This window comes from Odocoileus virginianus, chromosome 19 (assembly GCF_023699985.2).
Source record: "Odocoileus virginianus isolate 20LAN1187 ecotype Illinois chromosome 19, Ovbor_1.2, whole genome shotgun sequence".
NCBI lineage: Eukaryota > Metazoa > Chordata > Mammalia > Artiodactyla > Cervidae > Odocoileus > Odocoileus virginianus.
In genome coordinates this window covers 5,376,192-5,393,653 of record NC_069692.1, presented here as the reverse complement: position 1 = coordinate 5,393,653, position 17,462 = coordinate 5,376,192, and the positions used below count along the sequence as shown (strand labels likewise).

General features: G+C 35.4%; 1 protein-coding gene across 3 annotated transcripts in view; it reads left to right on the top strand.

Annotated features, from left to right (window-relative positions):
• The window catches only part of PHIP (pleckstrin homology domain interacting protein), a 121,285-nt gene that overhangs the window by 24,772 nt on the left and 79,051 nt on the right, over positions 1-17,462 (top strand). For all 3 annotated transcript variants that reach the window (XM_070449816.1, XM_070449817.1, XM_070449815.1), the window contains exon 7: positions 10,935-11,095. In XM_070449816.1, coding sequence (XP_070305917.1) covers positions 10,935-11,095 — 161 coding nt within the window. The remainder of the gene's footprint in view (positions 1-10,934; positions 11,096-17,462) is intronic.

Below are 17,462 nucleotides of genomic sequence, written 5' to 3'. Positions count from 1 at the left end.
TGTTTAAGGACAGTCAGTATAGATGTTAGTACATAATGCCGTCAAGTTTATAAACGTTTTTATTTGCTTTTCATAATAACTGCAAAATACCCCTACCTTTATTAATGAAGCTTTAGAGAGGTGGTGAGTAACTCAGTTATATCTTTGGATATTTTATTTCTGATCTTACGCATTTAGCTTTGATCACATTTATATAGCACCTTTTTACCTTTTCTGTGAAATTCTATATTCATTAGTCTTGTACTGCCTGTGTCCCTTTTATTGATTTGGGTATAGGAACTTTTTGAGTTATGCCCCAGTATATGAATTCTAGAAACAGTAAAGCATGATGTGTTCTCTCAAGTTTGTATCCTGCCAGATAAATACTTAACTTTGAGAGAAAATATTCAGTTCCTTGAGAAGGCCTTCATAATCTTGTTGGCTCACTGATTAATTTTTTCTAAAATGAAATTTTGTATTTTGAACCCTCTGATTTCTTTTGTAAAATCACCTTTTGATTTTAGTTACATACCTTCTGATCTGTTCTCACTGTTCTCAGGAGATAAAACTGCAGTTATCCTACAGCAAATCTTTTACCATATTATTCCCACTTTTTTCTCCCTAGAAAGCTTCAACTTATTGTCTTTGGAAAATAGCCCAGAATGCCTGGCATAGCTTAGAAAGCACTCTGCGGTTGGCCTCTTCCTCCTTAGTCCTTCCCTCTGATGCTTGCTCCTTTTGCTCCAAGTGCTGGTCACACCTGACTTCCTTTCGTTGCTTAAATGTTGTGCTCCTTCCAGCCTTAGACCATTGCACATGCCCTTCCCTCCACCTAGCTAGATTATCGCCTCCCTGCCTTCCCTGGCTGTTCATTTTTCAGGTCGTTTAAATATCAGTTTTTAGGAAAGTGTACTCTGGTTCCCTGATATCCTCCTGCCCTATATGTTTAGGACCTTTTGCTGTGTATTTCAAGATTTCTCTGTACCTTCTATTTGATGGAACTTAACATTGTTGTAAGTCCTTGTTCATGTCTTTCTTCCCTGCTAAACTGCAGTCTCCATGATGGTAAGTTCTGTCTTTTCTTTTTCTTTGTTATATCCTTTAGTTCATACTTGGCCCATATAGGTGCTCTATAAATGTTTGTTGACTCAAAATTGAATGATTAAAATGTTTGGGGGAAAAAAAAAACCCTGACTTTTTAAAAAATGAATTTTTATTGAAATAGCTATTAAAATATTCTAAAATACTTAAAACTGAAAATATTACACTATTGTATTTTCTGTATCATCATGAGTTTCCAGGAAAGAAATGAGAAGGAAGAATAATACAAATCAGGGATTGTACAGCTCTAATAAATTCAACTTAGTATTGTAATGTCTGGTTTTTTGTTTGGTTTGGTTTTTTAGTGCTTATTTTTTTATTTGGTTCGTGATTTTTTTTTTCTTAACTCTTGAGTGTTTTATTTCAGTTAGTATTTGAGTTCTTTTCAGACATTATTCATATTTGTGACATCTGCTAAATCTTAAAAAACATGGTGTCTTTCAAATGGGGATTACAACTAAACTTGGAATTAAATAGGTGGAGATTTGGAGGGCAGCTGCCGTTCATACTAATTATTTTAGATACAGCTGTAAAAGAGAGGCTCTCTCTGGTGTTGTGTCACCCATGCAGTTATTTCCCTTTTCTGTTTTCTCTTGACTCATTCCCCATCCTTTTTTTTTGTGTGTGTGGACAGATAAGCTAATTACAGGATTATTCTTCAAATGTTGCAACCCTTTGCACCTTAAAGTTGGCATTTTTGTTCGTTATGGTTATTGTTACAGAATTTTATTTGTCTTGTTCTTATGTTGGGTCATTACTAGTTACTTGTGTATTGTGATAGAGACCAGATGATGCTGTGGAAATAAACCAACCTGTGTTGAATTATTTCCTAGATTATCTCTGGCCCTCAAATTATGAATATTTGGTTGTAATTTTCTACTAATATCTGTTAGAATTACTGTGGTGAGCTTTTCACTCGTGGCTCTATAGAGAATTAAATGTTACAAGTTCCTCCTTACATGCTTCCTTAACGAATAAAATTTAATCTAAACTATCTTTACTATCTTTTACTTTAAAATTTTAATGGGAAGGATTTAGAAACAGAGTCATAAACAAAATTGATGACCCTTTGTATTTTATGGCTTCTGAATTAAACTAGACGTGAATTCTTTGTAGTATATCATTCAATCCATTGTCAGATAGGCAATGGTTATTCTCTATAGTGTATACGTTCAAGTACTTTAATATACTTAGTCTTTATGGTTTCTTTTTTTTAGTGATTAAATAGATTTAAATTCCTTGAATCTTTATCCCTGGATCTGTTTTTATCAGTCTTTGAATTTAAGCTTAATCTCTTTAGGCAGTTCATATTTTTCATATTACTCTTGAGCTCCTCAAGGTAGGCTGAGCTATACTTTATTTAATAAAATATTAATCAGGATGTATATATGCTCAATGGAGAAAACTTGGAAAACAGAACAGCTGAAAAATTAACCAGTCTCACTGGCTATCTGTTACTAGTACTTTGGCATGTTTCCTCTCGGTCTTTTTTTCTAATATTTGTCTACTTAAGCAGCATGGTAAGAGTGCACTCTTTGGAATAAGCTTGAATTCAAACCTGGGCTTCACCTCTCGGAAGATTACATTCTGCCTTTCAGTTCTGTTATTGGTAAGGATTGTCCCCAGTAGGGATAATTGTCGTACCCATTTTAAAAGATCCATGAGGATTAAATCAGAATGTATATGAAGTTCCTTGAACAGTGTCGGGCACTGAGTAAAAGCACTCAGTAAATATTAGCTATTATTTTCCAAATCTGCTACACATCATAATAATTTTCTGTGGCCTTTCCCCCCTCCACAAGAATAGCAGATGAGACTCTTCTGTACTAGATTCTTGAAGTCCCCATAAGAACCTGTCTTTCCAGCTTCAATCACTGTTGACTTTCATCTTCCTTAATAGGTGTTTTCTCAAGATACTTAATTCTTGGCTTTAACGTAAGTTTTCTTTTAGAGAGTTAGATAGCTATTTTTTGTGGCTTGTACAATTATATCATCTTTCCATTCAAGCATTTTTGTGATCCTTTAAAAAATTTTTTTATGTAATTTTATGCGTTAGCAAATACCTTATTACCACACCATACTTTATTTAGTGGAAACCACCAACACCATGTAGAGACAACTTTTTGTACTTTTCATGAATTTGGAAGATTATTTCTATAGAAATTGGCCTCTGATTGTGGATGTAGCATTATTTTGTTGGGCAAGCTAATTATTGTCTAACAAGGTAGATCATTTTGCAGTTGATTTTCACGTGGTCTTGCTTACATGATTATCATTGTTTTTGTACAGGCAGACCTCAGAGGTATTATGGGGTTTTAGACCACTGCAATGAAGTTAGTATCACAGTAAGGCAAGTCACACCAATTTTTTGGTTTCCCAGTGCGTGTAAAAGTTATTTACACTATACTGTAGTTTATTAATTGTGCACTAGTATTATGTCTAAAGGAGACTATAGATGCCTTAGAAAATAATGCCGTTGGAAATAACAGTGCCAATAGACTTGCCCAATGCAGAGTTGTTACAAACCTTCAGCTTGTAAAAGCAAATAAAGCATTCCAGTGTCTGCGAAGTGCACTAAAGCAAAGCACAGTAAAATGAGGTATGTTCGTGATTTACTCAGGTTTAATTCTGTAGGTTTGCAAGCTCTGACAGAGCCTTTATTAACAGAGATTGTGGAGATTAAAATGAAATCTAGATACTGATTCTGCAGAATCTACTCTCTTTTGTACTTTAATTTAGGAACTGTTTATATGGTTAATAATTATAAGTTACAACTACTTATGTATTTTATATATAGAAACTCTGGAAGCTTTCTAAGTTTTTTTTTTAAAACCAGAATCACAGGATAAAGTTGGTCAAAATATAGTACAAAAATGAAGCTAGTAAAAAATTAAAGTCTTCTGGTAAAATACTCTGATGTTTCTTATCTGAGTACCCTTTTTTCTGTTAACCAGAGAAGGGTCTAGTTGCACCTTCTGACATAGATATTCTTTCTTCTTTTTGCGTCCTCATTTAATTCTTCTGCTGCCACAAGCCTTAATTCTCCAGGTTTTGGAATCTTCTGCCACCTGCCTCTTTGGCACTCATTATGCTGCCAGCATGGCTCTGCTTTCACGTGTTGGCATAAGTGGTAGACACTAGTCCTGGCCCTCTAGTTCTGATTGTTACGGGGCGGCAGCTGACCCACACTGGACTAGATACTGTACAGTGTTGTTCGTAAGAGCTGAAACTTCAACAGCAGCAAAAGCCCAACTTCTTTCTGCATTTTTGTTAATTCATAGTAATTTTAATTTTTTTCTCCAGTTCATCTTTCTTAACATGACTTATTTTGATCTTGGGTAATTCATTGCAGTTATACTGTGTGCCCTTGTCCATTTTTATTTATTGGCTACACTGTGTGGCTTGTGAGATTCTAATTCCCTAACTAGAGACTGAACCTGGGCCCTCAGCAGTGAGCGCGCAGAGTCCCAACTACTGGACCTCCAGGGAATTCCTCCTTTTTTTTTTTTTTTTTTTTTAATTCCTCCATTTTTTAAAGTACTTAGCAGGTTGATGTTGTAGGGTATTTTGCTAAGTAAAATAAGTCAGACAGAAAGGCAGATACTGGATGATGTCACTTACATGTAGAATTAAAAAATCCAACAAACTGGTGAAAATAACAAAAAGAAGCAGACTCACAGATACAGGGAACAAACTAGTGATTACCAAGGGAGAGGAAAGGAGGGGGTCCAATATCGGGGTAGGGGATTAAGAGGAATAGGCCTATAAAGTAAGCTATAGGGTATATTATACAACACAGGGACTATAGCCAGTATTTTATAAGTGTGATTGGAGTATAGACTTTAAAATTGTGAATCACTGTTTTGTAAACCTGTAACTTACATAATACTGTATAACAAATACACATCACCTTGAAAAAATAGGGGCAAAAAGTACCTATTAGAAGGGGGAGGCTTTTTGGAGGGAGGTGGCTCAGAGGTTAAAGCGTCTGCCTGCAATGCGGGAGACCTGGGTTTGATCAGGAAGATCCCCTGGAGAAGGAAATGGCAGCCCCCTCCAGTATTCTTGCCTGGAGAATCCCATGGACGGAGGAGCCTAGTGGGTCGCAAAGAGTTGGACACAACTGAGCGACTTCACTTTCACTAATATTTCTGCCTTAGTTCTTATCTGCAGAGATTTTATCATGTGTTTTTCTAATATTCTCAAAAATATAGTCACTAAGATTATTGCAGATGCTCTTTTCTGGCAGCTACCCATTTTTTCCTCATGAAACTTGGTTCATGTGATAGAGATTTGTCTACAGATTTCCCATGAACTTGATTCACATGGTACAGATTTGTATAGTGAGGAAAACTGCTTATGTCTGTCTTTTTCTAAAATATCTTCATTGGAAACTTGGCCCAGCTGTAGGATGAAAGTGTCATTTCCCTGGATAGACAGATGGCAGCTGTTTATAGGTAAATGAAATTAAGCTTATATTTCCAACAGATTAATTCTTAAAAACTTTTCAGTAGTCTTCAAACTATATAATTGTCAATGAAGAGTAAGATATTTTTTAGAGGACATGAAGAATAGCCACATTCATACTAAAGTATCACTAATTATAAATTTAAAGTATTGGCTGTTGCTGATGATGATTTAGTTGCTACGTTATGTGCAACTCTTGCAACTCCATGGACTGTAGCCTGCCACACTCCTCTGTCCATGGAATTCTCCAGACAAGAATACTGGAGTGGGTTGCCATTTCCTTCTCCAGGGGATCTTCCCAACCCAGGGATCAAACCCGTGTCTCCTGCATTGCAGGCAGATTCTTTACCAACAGAGCTATGAATGAAGCCCAGAGTTTTACTGAGTGAGTGAGTGAAAAGTCGCTCAGTTGTGTCCAACTCTTTGCGATATAAATAAATAAGATAATTAAATCATAGATTAATAGGATAGAGAAGGGTTAGTTAGTGAAAAGATTGGAACAAATAGTTGATTATTTAGGGGAGAAAAAATATCTTTAGAGACTCACCTAGTAACATCTACTAAAACTCTGAATATGTTAAGGAGTTAAGTGAGAAATTTAAACCACAAATACGTAAAAGAAAACTTAAGTGGATATTTATTATACTGTTGGCTGGTAGAAGAACCCTTCTAAAGCACTAGACCAAGTTACAAAAGAAAAGAAAAATATTGATAAAATTGGCTGTGTAAACATGTGAAATTATGAGATGTCAAAGAATAGCATAATATGGAAACCATTCCAAATATTGTGAAAAATGTTTCTGGATGAATAACTTGAGAAGTTGAAGTTGAGAGTACCTTGCTTAAAATCTCCACAGTGTCATGTTTAAATACAAGTCCATCAAACTTAATGCCTAGTTTTTATTTCATTAAGGAATATGAATGGCATAGCTATTAAAATTCTGTTTATTAGGGAAATCTCTGCAAAATTTTATGTGATTGCTCTAGGTAGTAGAATTATGTAAAGACAATATTCTTATTTTCTACATTAAGTATACATTAGTATTATGAATAAAGAAATTCTTGAAAAAGTTCTTGGTGTGAACTACAGAGAAATAACTTGTGGGGACATTTTATTTACTAAGGATGTATGCACAGAAGTAGGACCCTACTGGCTAGATATATCTAGTTATATACAGAGTTATACCTGTTAATAGCTTTAAGAAATTGTGGGTCTTTTGTTTATTTTGTTTAGTAACTAGTTCTAAATTCTGCACAGAGACTTTGTTTCAAAGGCTGTTCTGAATGATTTGCTACAAATGACACGTCTCACTTTTTGCTCCTTTCTCCATACTTCATACAAATGAATAGCAGTGATTTCTGGAAATTTTATTTTACTTTACTTTTCCATTCACTCAGAAAAGTTGAATAAATATGCTTACCAATCCCTTTGCTTCCAGATTAACTAAATTTAGCAAGGCAGTTGAAAGGAAGATTGGTATGGAGATATTTTGAATCTGTAATCTGTCCAATAAAGAAATCCATTTTTGTTTTATTCCTAAACCTAATTGTTTTTTGTTGTGTAGTTAATTTCTTAAGTCCACCAAATGCATAGCTTCTACTAAGTGCCAGCCACCACTGTCCACTTTTAGACTTATCAAAGAACAAAACAGACAAAAAAATTGTGCCTTTGTGGTGCTTATTATATTGTAGTGGGGGGAGACAGAAAATAAACAGTGAACATAATTAGCAAACAAAAGGTGATTATTGATGGAAAAAGAGCAGATACTAAGCTACATAGGGGCATCAGGAGTTAGCGGTGGAGGTAGGGGACGGGTTGTAATTTTCACTAGGCTGATCACCTTCATTGAGAAGGTGACAGACATTTGAGGAAAGATATGAAGAAGGAAGCCAGGGAATTAGCCATGTGGGGGGAGAGTGTTGTGGCCAGATGGAATAGCGGGTGCAAAGACCCCAAGTTAGGAGCATTACCTGATGTGTTGGAAGAATGTGATGATTAGAATGGTTGGAATAGATCATATAAAGGTGTCGGATAATGGACACAAGGTTGTGCAGAGTCTTGGTAGGCTGATGTATAATGAACTTGGTGTTTATTGTGAATCAAATGAAGAACATTGTGGTTTTGAACACAGGAGTGATACTGTAGGGCAACTGGTTAGGTTGCTTTTAAAATTAAAAAATTTTAATTTAAAAGTAAAATTCACTTTTTACTAGAGGAGGTGGCATTTAAACTGGCCCTGAAGGGTAAGAAAGAATTTGCCAATTTAAGAAGATAGAAATTTGCTTTGGCAGGCTTAATTTAAGAATATTTCCCATCACCTTACTTGGGAACATAAATGTACTTTTAAACAAAAGTCATATATGTTACTTGATTTAAGGTTAAAACTATAATAATGTCATATAAAGAACTTATTCCTTTGTGACCTCTTATATCTGCTTAACCATGCTCATTTTAAAAATTGATGTTCTAGTTTAATAAAATTTAAGGAGTTCCTATAATCCAAGAGACATTTCTTTTTTACTCAAAAATCCAATTACTGTTAACAATTTCTTGAGAAAGTGAATGATTGCCATTTGCTTTTTTGCCATAAAACTGTAAATTTAATTGAACCATCTTGTGTTTCTTATTATTAACTAAGATTCACTTATGTACTTTTTTATTTAAAAGGCACTACAGTCAGTTTCAGGAAATATGAATAAGGCAGAATTTCTGTCCTTAAGGTACTTAAGATCTGGTAGGAGAGACGAGACATTATGTAAATGGTGTAGTAAAAGAAAATGTGAGTTCATTGAACGGGAATCCTACCACATCTTCTCTGCCTAATTGACCTGGTCAGACCTTCAAAGCCAGTCTCCTCAGTTGAACTTCAACTACTGAAGCATACCTGTATTTTTCTCTTTAACCCCCTGTGTCAGGTTTGAACTGCCAGCTAGTTACCTGGGAGCTCTGCACACTGGGTTCCCTGTCTGGCATACCTTTTAGTGCTGTTGGACACGCTTGTAAACTGGTTGACAGCAAGGACTCTCTTCGGTACCCTTTTCCTTAGGATGCTGACATGGTATCATTAAAAATACTCAGTAGTTAATTGGCAGTCAAGCATAACATAGGGTGGTGTGGAATACAGTATTTGACTTAATGTTGTTTCTAAAAAGTTTTTCTTGAAGTGTTGACTGTAGCTTTTTGAAAGGGATGTTCTTTTTCTCAGTTGAGTCTCAAAGCGAAAATAAAGTTTATCCCAGTTTAGGTAGAGATTCAGTAAAAACTCTGTGTTTAAGAGAGTAGTAACATTTTCTCTTAAGGGAATTAGTTTTTGCTTTATCAACTCTGAAGTATAGTCTTCATTAAAAATCCATCTTAAAAAATTCTGACCTATATAAAAATGCCTTATCATTAAAATAATAGTTTTGGTATTGTAGTTACCTCCAAAGATGATATTTTTGTACCTGAACAGCAATAGAGATTTTAAGAAAATTTGACATTTTGAGAATTTTGTAAATTTGGGGTGGAGAGAATTAAACTGTATTGGTAATGCAGTACGGTCAACATCTGTGCTATATGTCATCGCTTATTTTTCTATAAAACAGACAATAAGTGAGATGTCATTGATCCTTAGTGTTTGGATAAGATCATTTGAGTTCTCATTTGGCAGGACAGTTGTTGCCTGTGGTTTTGTGTGCTCTTGACTCCAAATCTGTTGGAGCTAAAGTGCAGGTGGTTGTCTTTCACCAGACCATTTCTATGCATAAGGCAAAATATATCAGGATTTATTAGAAACTTACCAAATCACTGTTATTGTAGAACTAGTTTCAGCCTGAATATACTAGTTAACAACTTTCAACAGTTTGTCTTAGATAGCACAGATGTTGAAGTAGATTGTATCCTAGAACTTGTCCTCTAACAGCAGGAGATCCACTCTTACCAGAATCTAAAATAACTGATGTAGGAAAAGATCATGTAAGCACAATGGAATTATTCCTTAAATTATATTTTATTGCTTTAGAACCTGCAAAGTATTCTACCTCATTGCCAGTCTCCAATATTTTCTTTTTTGCTTGTCAGTGTACTGTAAGCCAAACATTTATTGTATGTGAATAAGAGAATAAGCACTGAGATTATTTATTATACACCTGATTTATATTTCATAAACTTTAGGGCATAATTGTAGGCTCTAAACTGGAGTTAAATATTGATAATATCAATACTTTGTACATATTTAATTTGGGGGGCGGGGGGACTAAATTTAAATGTGAGAAACTGCAGTGGTTATATCCAAAGCAGATGGCAGTCACAGTCAGGGGGAAGAAAAAGCCTTGTATTAAAAGATAATCTACAGGTGAACATGTGCCTGCAGACCAGTCAGCATGTATTTATTGAGCACATTCTTTGTTTATAATTCTAATGCTATCACAATTATTGGTATAGAAAACAAAGAACAGTAGTAAGTTAGATGGAAAGGAACATCTTCAGCCAAATTCAGCATATCAGGCTTTGGAGCAGGAGGTAAATTTCGTTCATATCTTGAAAGATGGTTAAAATGGGGGAGGTGAAAAAAGAGGGCCTATAGGTTTTAGAAAAGGAATCATTGTACAGGTCTTTGGCAGGATTCTCAGTTTATTATTTTTTTAAATTTATTTATTTTTGGCTGTGCCAGGTTTTTATTACTACCCCTGGGCTTTCTCCAGTTGCAGAGAGCAGGGGTTACTCTGTTGTGGCGTGTGGGCTTTTCATTGCTGTGGCTTCTCTGGCTGGGGAGCACGGACTCTAGGCACTGGCTTCAGTAGTTCAGGCATAAGGGCTTAGTTGTCCTGCCGCATGTGGAATCATCCCAGGCCAGGGATCAAATCTATGTCCCCTGCATTGGCAGGCGGATTCTTAACCACTGGACAACCAGGGAACCCCTTAATTATTATTATTATTATTTTTAATAATGCAACAAGTTATTCCTCTGCCTTCATTTGTTGCAGAGTTTTTAGAAGTGTCATTTAGAGTGTTTAAGAATTGCTGTTTGTTGAAAAGTAAAAAGCACCAGATCCAGTTTTAACTGCTTTTATGAGAAAATCTGTCTCATAGGAGACTTCTGAAGTCTGACAGAGTAGTCAGTCTACACTGACAGAGTAGAGAGTAAAGAAGCCTGAGTTTTAATCCTAGCATCATGCCTTACTTTGTGACTTTCGGCAGGTTATTTAACTAGATTTTCTTGTATGTAAGGTGAAGATAATAGTGCTTTTAACTTATTTCAAGTAAAATAATGGGCTATTTTGAAGACTTTTAACTAGGAGTCATATGCTTAGAAAGCATCTTTATTTCTACCAATGTATGAGAAATTAAAATACGTGAATTCTTTAAAAAGGATAATTATACTTATTTCCCCCCCTTTTCTTGGTAGCGGATACTTTGTTTTCAAGGAAGCTGAATGGAAAATACAGACTTGAGCGACTGGTTCCAACTGCAGTGTATCAGCACATGAAAATGCATAAAAGAATCCTTGGACACCTGTCGTCTGTGTACTGTGTAACTTTTGATCGAACTGGCAGACGGATATTTACTGTAAGTAGTTTTTAAAGTATTATGTTAATTCATATATGAGATTACAGAAGTGTTGCTTATAATTGAACTTTGAAATAAAACCATTGTTTTTTCTTTTAATTTGAAAAACTTTATTGTAACAAAAGGGTTGCTTAACATTGGACTTCAGATTTGGAATGTTTTTGAAAGACATGTTGTAACACAGTTACAGCTACATTATTGTCCTCAAGGATAAGTGTAATTCCCAGCATTATATCAAATAATGCAGTTGACATTTTGTAAAATGTCATACAATGGTTTTAATTCTAAACCTAAGGGCATTTTATCCAAAGTATATTAAGCACATTAGAGTCTGAGAAATGGCCCTTAAAGTGGTGATAGGGAAAAGTCTGAGCACATGTAAGGTTATTACCTTTTATCTTTAGGACCTCTTCCTTCAGTATATCTGGCGTTCAGAGAATCTCTTTGGGTTTGTTTGTTACTGTTTTCTTTTAACTTGTTGAATGGAGAAAAACAGAGCTTTTCAGCTTTTAAGTGAGAAAATTGCTTTTGGAAGTATTTCAATTTCTTTTTAGGTGCCTTAACTATTATATCCACTAAGGGTAATACTTACTGCACTACAGTGGTTGTACTTATAATTAAATGTTACTTACGTTAAATACTGGGCTGAAGGTATGCACTTATTCACGGGGTTCCTATGGGAAGTTGAAGTTAACATGGAAATTCCCATCTCTGTCTTTGAAGAGAGCAGCTGCGAATTTTATACAGTCACAACAATTATAGATTCCTCTTTTAAGTGGATATGCTTGTAAACTGAGATTTATTTATATCTACTTTCTCTCCTTTACCCATACACTCAGTCATCTGTAAAACAGCTAAATGGCAGGATGTGGGAAAGGATTTCCATACTTATCTTTTTCCTGGTTCTAGAATCCTCTTCAGGCATTTGCAGATCATTTCGTATATATTAGTATTCTCCATTTCACTTCCTCTTTTATGTCTGCTATTCTTTATGAAGCAGAATAAAAGTGAAATTTTCAAAATTTTCTGACAGGTTATTACCTTTAGAATGAGGAACAGTTATCCCTATATTTGCTGAAGTCCTTGATATACCTGCAACAGTAACTTGCTCTCAAATGGTAATGGAAAATTATCTTTAGAGTTGACTTCAACATATTATTTAAATTTAGCTCTCAAAACATATAGTAAATTTGGCATTTCTAATGTTAGAAGGATTCTTTCAAAAATAATAATAAATTGAAAGAATGAGAAAGAAGCATTACATTGTTTTTATATTTCATTTTGGCATTAAGTTATGTCATATACTGAGATTATAAAAAATATCTTTAACGTCTTAATTTTTTGATGTCTGTAAAGGAATTTTTGAAAATGAGAGGGATGGTAGGCATTTATTTGTCATACTTCATGAAGCATTGTGTGTGTGTTAATTTGAATTAGACACATAATCTCTTATACTTTTTTGAGGGAAAAATCCAGTGAGTAATACGCTGTTGCTGTCTTACAGTAGTAGATTAGTAGGCATAGAGCTGGGAGAGCACTCTGAACCTGGGTTTAACCTGAACTACTACCCCTGAGTCAAATCCAGCCCACTGCCTGGTTTTGTAAATAAAGTTTCATTCAAACACAGATGCGCTCAGTTGTTTACATTGTCTGTGATTGCTTTTGTACCACAACATGGAGTTGGGTAGTTATGACAGACTGTATTGCCTACAAAGCCTAAGATAATTGTTATCTGGCCCTCTACAGGAAAAAAAAAAAAACTGCAGCCCTTGTTCTAAAAACTTTAATTCCTAGTTTTAAGAGCATTTGATATTGGGGGAAGAAGAATGATACGTTAAGAGGAAGCTGTTTTCTGATTGTTTTCCTTTAATTGAAGATACATAAATAAAGGGAAGAAAATTATCACTGTACTATTTTCTGTGGTCTTATCAAGAATCTAAAAATGTTGATGTTTTATGTATGTGATATAATTTTCTAATTGTGTCAAACTTACAGTCTCATTTGTAATTTTTTACTGGTGATTCGCAGTGACAGATTCCAAAATGTTACCTTGTGATAAATGTCAAAATATGAGATCATTGTTATTTAAAATTTTTTTGTATTTTTGTCTTGTTATCACTTCAGGTGAAGTTAAAGAACGTATGTGTTCACTATTCACATTCTTTTATTCCCCTGGAAACACACTAGCCACTAACTAATGCTTTGAAATCCAGTCTTAAAAGCAAATAGGATAAGACTTCAGGATAGTAGGTTTTGACTGAACAATGAAAGATGCCTGTGAGGGAGCGGCACACTCTTGTTACTTAGTAGAATAACAATTCAGTAGTGGACAACTCAGTATTTCCTTCTTATGTATTTGGTATCTTAAGACTTCATACACTTATCATTAACTTCTAGTGTTAGATGTATTTGAAAACTTTTTCCAAGGGACTGATTCCAACAGACTTTTGAGTCCTTTTGGGCAGGCACAACTAGAGGTGGTCTAGTCCTGTGGTTAAGAGCATCATCTTCATCATCAGGGGACTCTTAGTTCAGCTCACAGCGTTACCATGTTCTAGCAGTGCAGTTTACAAAGACTGCCTCACCCGTTTCATCTGCAATGTTCTCAGCTCTTTAAAAAAGGTAGGGAAGTAGATAATACTAGTAAAGTAGATAATAGTACCAATCCCACAGGATTTTTTGTGGGATTACATGAAATGATGTATGTAATTAGTATAGAACAGGGTATACAGGAAGCAGTCAAGTCTCACTTGCTGCTTTTAATTCTATAGATATAAATTGTATCCATTTTATTTTCTTACCTAAAATCTTTTTTTTTTTAATGCTATACAAGATTGAAATGGAAATCATTGTGATTGATAAGTGAAATTCTGTGTTAGGAAAATTATCCAGTATTTTGTACTAGAATATTTTAATAAATGGACGTTTCCCAGTAGAATAATGAGAAGAGCCCAGGGAGGGAGACAGTGTAATCGCCAAGTCTGACTGTTCCCTAATTCTCTCTTTCTCTTAGTTTTCTAAATCTGTTTACTTGGTTTCAGAATCATTGTGTCAAATAATATTTACTAAAGAAAAGCAGAATTAATTAATTCTATCAGGAATAAGCCATTCACTCCTAAATGTATGTTGAGGACCACGTAAAAAGATTTTGTTTTTCTAAAACATAAAGTATATCTCTTCAAATTAAGGCAAAAGAGCATAAACTGTTTCCATAAACTCAATAATTTGTAATAAATACTATGAGTTTATTCACTCCTTTAATGAACTTTTGTCTTTTAGGAGGTATACACTGTTCTAAACACTTAGGATGTTGAAATGGCAGATGTAGTTATCTGTAAGAGTTCATAGATGATCAACAACACAGTGTTGATGCGATGTGATGAGAAGCTTGATAGAGGCAGCACAAAACGCTGAGGTATCGTAGGAGAGACGTACCTAATTCAGGGTGTGGTAGGAGACGGTTGGGGAACTTCCTTGAGAAGTGACACTTTGAAGTGAGCCAAGTTGGACATTCCACAGTTTAGGGAAAGGCATTTACAATCATTGGAAGATTATAACATGCAGTTGTGTATTATAAGCAAGAGTTAAAGATGTTGTTGGAGGACAAAGTCAAGATTCTTTTGTGACATTTGAAGGGGGTTCTTCCCTGAAGGCATGGAACAAAAATGATAGCTTTAGAGGAGTGAGTAGAATTTCTCTTTTTAATGATTTGTTGCGCATTTTGCAGAGGATGAATTAAAGCTAAGTCGGTATACAGAGGTATTGGTAAAAAGGTTCTAGGAGTGATCCATGAGAGTCACAGTGGAAGTGGGAATGGAACGAATGGGTTAAAAATAGAACTAGAATTTAAGAGGTTCATTTGCATGTGGGGAGAAATTGAGAGGCAATAATATGAAATGACGTGTGTTTTAACTTGTGCAGCTGGTTAGAAAGCCAGGTCATTTACTGTGGTAGGGATTTAAGTGGAGAAGTTTGAAGGTTGGGACATGTTGAATTTGAGATCCACACATAGATTGCGAAGTAGAAATGCTCAACAGGCGGTGGGAGTGCAGGAGAGTGATCTAGGCTAGAAGATTCAAGTTGGGAATCATTGAACATGGAGGTTGATCATTTTGCCTCATGTATGTAATGTGAGACGTCTGAGTCTTCAACTTTAAAGCAAACCAAACAAGAAGAGAGGAGTCGGTAATTAAAACTGAGAAAGAGCTGCCTAAGAGGCCACAGGAGAAAAAAAGATGTGGTGTCTTAAAAGCCAGAGGATTTGTATTTTACTAAAGATAGAAACCTAAAGTAAAATTAGAACTGAAAGACATCTTTTGGATTTGGTAAGGGCATTAGTGACCTTAAGGAAAAAAATCTTTATTTAGTTTTAGGGAAAGGAGTGAGATTGCAGTGCACTAAGGAAAGATTGGGAATTGAAAATTTAAAGAGACAATATAGAGTAATCTTTCAAAAAGCTTGACATTAAAAAAATAGGCTGTTTCCTGAATGTGGTGGCCTACCGCTGGACATACTTACATTGTATTGTATGGTCCTCTGTTGCAGTGAATTTGTATAGGGGTCAGTCTCTATTAAGCTGTGAACTTCTTGACAACAAATCCTTTTTCTGAAACCTTTTTAGATCTGCAGTGCCTTACATTGTATCTGGGGTATACAGTATTGTGTTAGCCGCTCAGTCGTGACGGACTCTTTCCGACCCCATGGACTGCAGCCCACGAGGCTCCTCTGTCCATGAGATTTTTCCAGGCAAGGATGCTGGAGTGGGTTGCCATTTTCTTCTCCAGGGGATCTTCCCAACCCAGGGATCGAACCCAGGTCTCTTGCACTGCAGGCAGATTCTTTACCGACTGAGCTACAGGGAAATCTGGTGTATACAGTAGGCATATGACAAAAAAGAAAGATGAATGAATGAGCCAGTCAGTTAGAGATACAGAAGTGAATAATGGCCTTTCTTGTAAGAAACTTCTGTTAAGGAAGATACATATATAAAAATGTCCGTAAGATGAATTCTCTCCTCCTACTGTGCTTCATTTACACTAGTCTTTTTCTGTGTTTCAAACTTGCAAAGCCCATTTATGGCTTAAAGCCTTTGTACTGTCTATTCCCTTTGCCTGGAATCATTTTCTCTGAAATATTGCTGTGGCTTATTCCTTTTTTTAGCAGCTCTGGTCAAACACTGCATATTTAAGAAACTTTTCGCTGTCTGCCTTCCCTCCTCATACTGTATCATTATCACGTTACCTTACTGTGTTTTTCTTATAATATCTACCACTGTCTGAAATTCTAATTTTTAAAATTAGCTTTAATTGTATTTTCTTATTAAAGAAGTTCCATGAGGATGGGTAGGACCTTGACTTAATTATTTATGAGCACTGACTAAAATAGGCATCCTTGAGTCTATACTGATGTAAATTTGTAAATAATTAAGTGAGAAAAAGGGAAACTGATTATTTATGGTAGAATGCCAACTGATAGTTACAGAAAGAATGCTGGTTGGGCAACTATCATAGTGGTGGTTGATTCATTTGTGTGTCATCTTTGGAGGGTAGATTGGTTGATACTTACTGGTTTGAAGATCTTGGCATAATCTAGCGTATGTTCCCACAAGATACTAATTTATTTAAAATGGGGAAAATTGCAACTTTCCAGGGGGAAAATATGCGAAACACTTCACATGACAAAGTTACCAACTTCAGTAGTGGTGGGATGGGAGTTGACATTGCATATCCTCTGAAGTGGTACATTGAGGCAAACAGCATCTTGTCTGTGGGATTCCTACCAAGACAGTATGATCTGACAGAATTTAAAGTCTGTGTTCTTTATAAACTTCTGAGGACATGAAACATAGAGAAAGCCTCAGGAAATACTCTAGATTGAAGAGATTGAAGTGACAATATAAGACACGTTGCTATATGGGACCCTGGGCCAAAAAAGAAAAGGGAACAATGTCAGGATAGTTGACAAAATTTGAATGGGACCTGTGGATTGGATGGCATTTTTATCAGTTTTAGTTTCCCCAGTGTATGTAGATGTGTGTCCTTGTTTTAGAGGAATGCACACTGGGATACTTAGAGGTGATGGGGCATCAAGTCTGTAGGTGTATTATATGGTGAGAAAGGAAAGAAAAACGGTGATGGAGCAAATGCAGTGAATTGTTAATAGTTGATGTGTCTGGGTGATGGAAGACATTGGTACTGATCTTGAAACTCCCATAAGTTTGAAATGCAAAATTACTTTTTCAAAGTACATGGGAGGTAGTGTAGGGATGATACTGTATATTCAGTAAGTTTGGTATTAATGGAAAGGAGAACTAGAATACCGTAATTTATAAGAAGATAAATTTTTGAAACCTGGGTTGGGTAAGGAA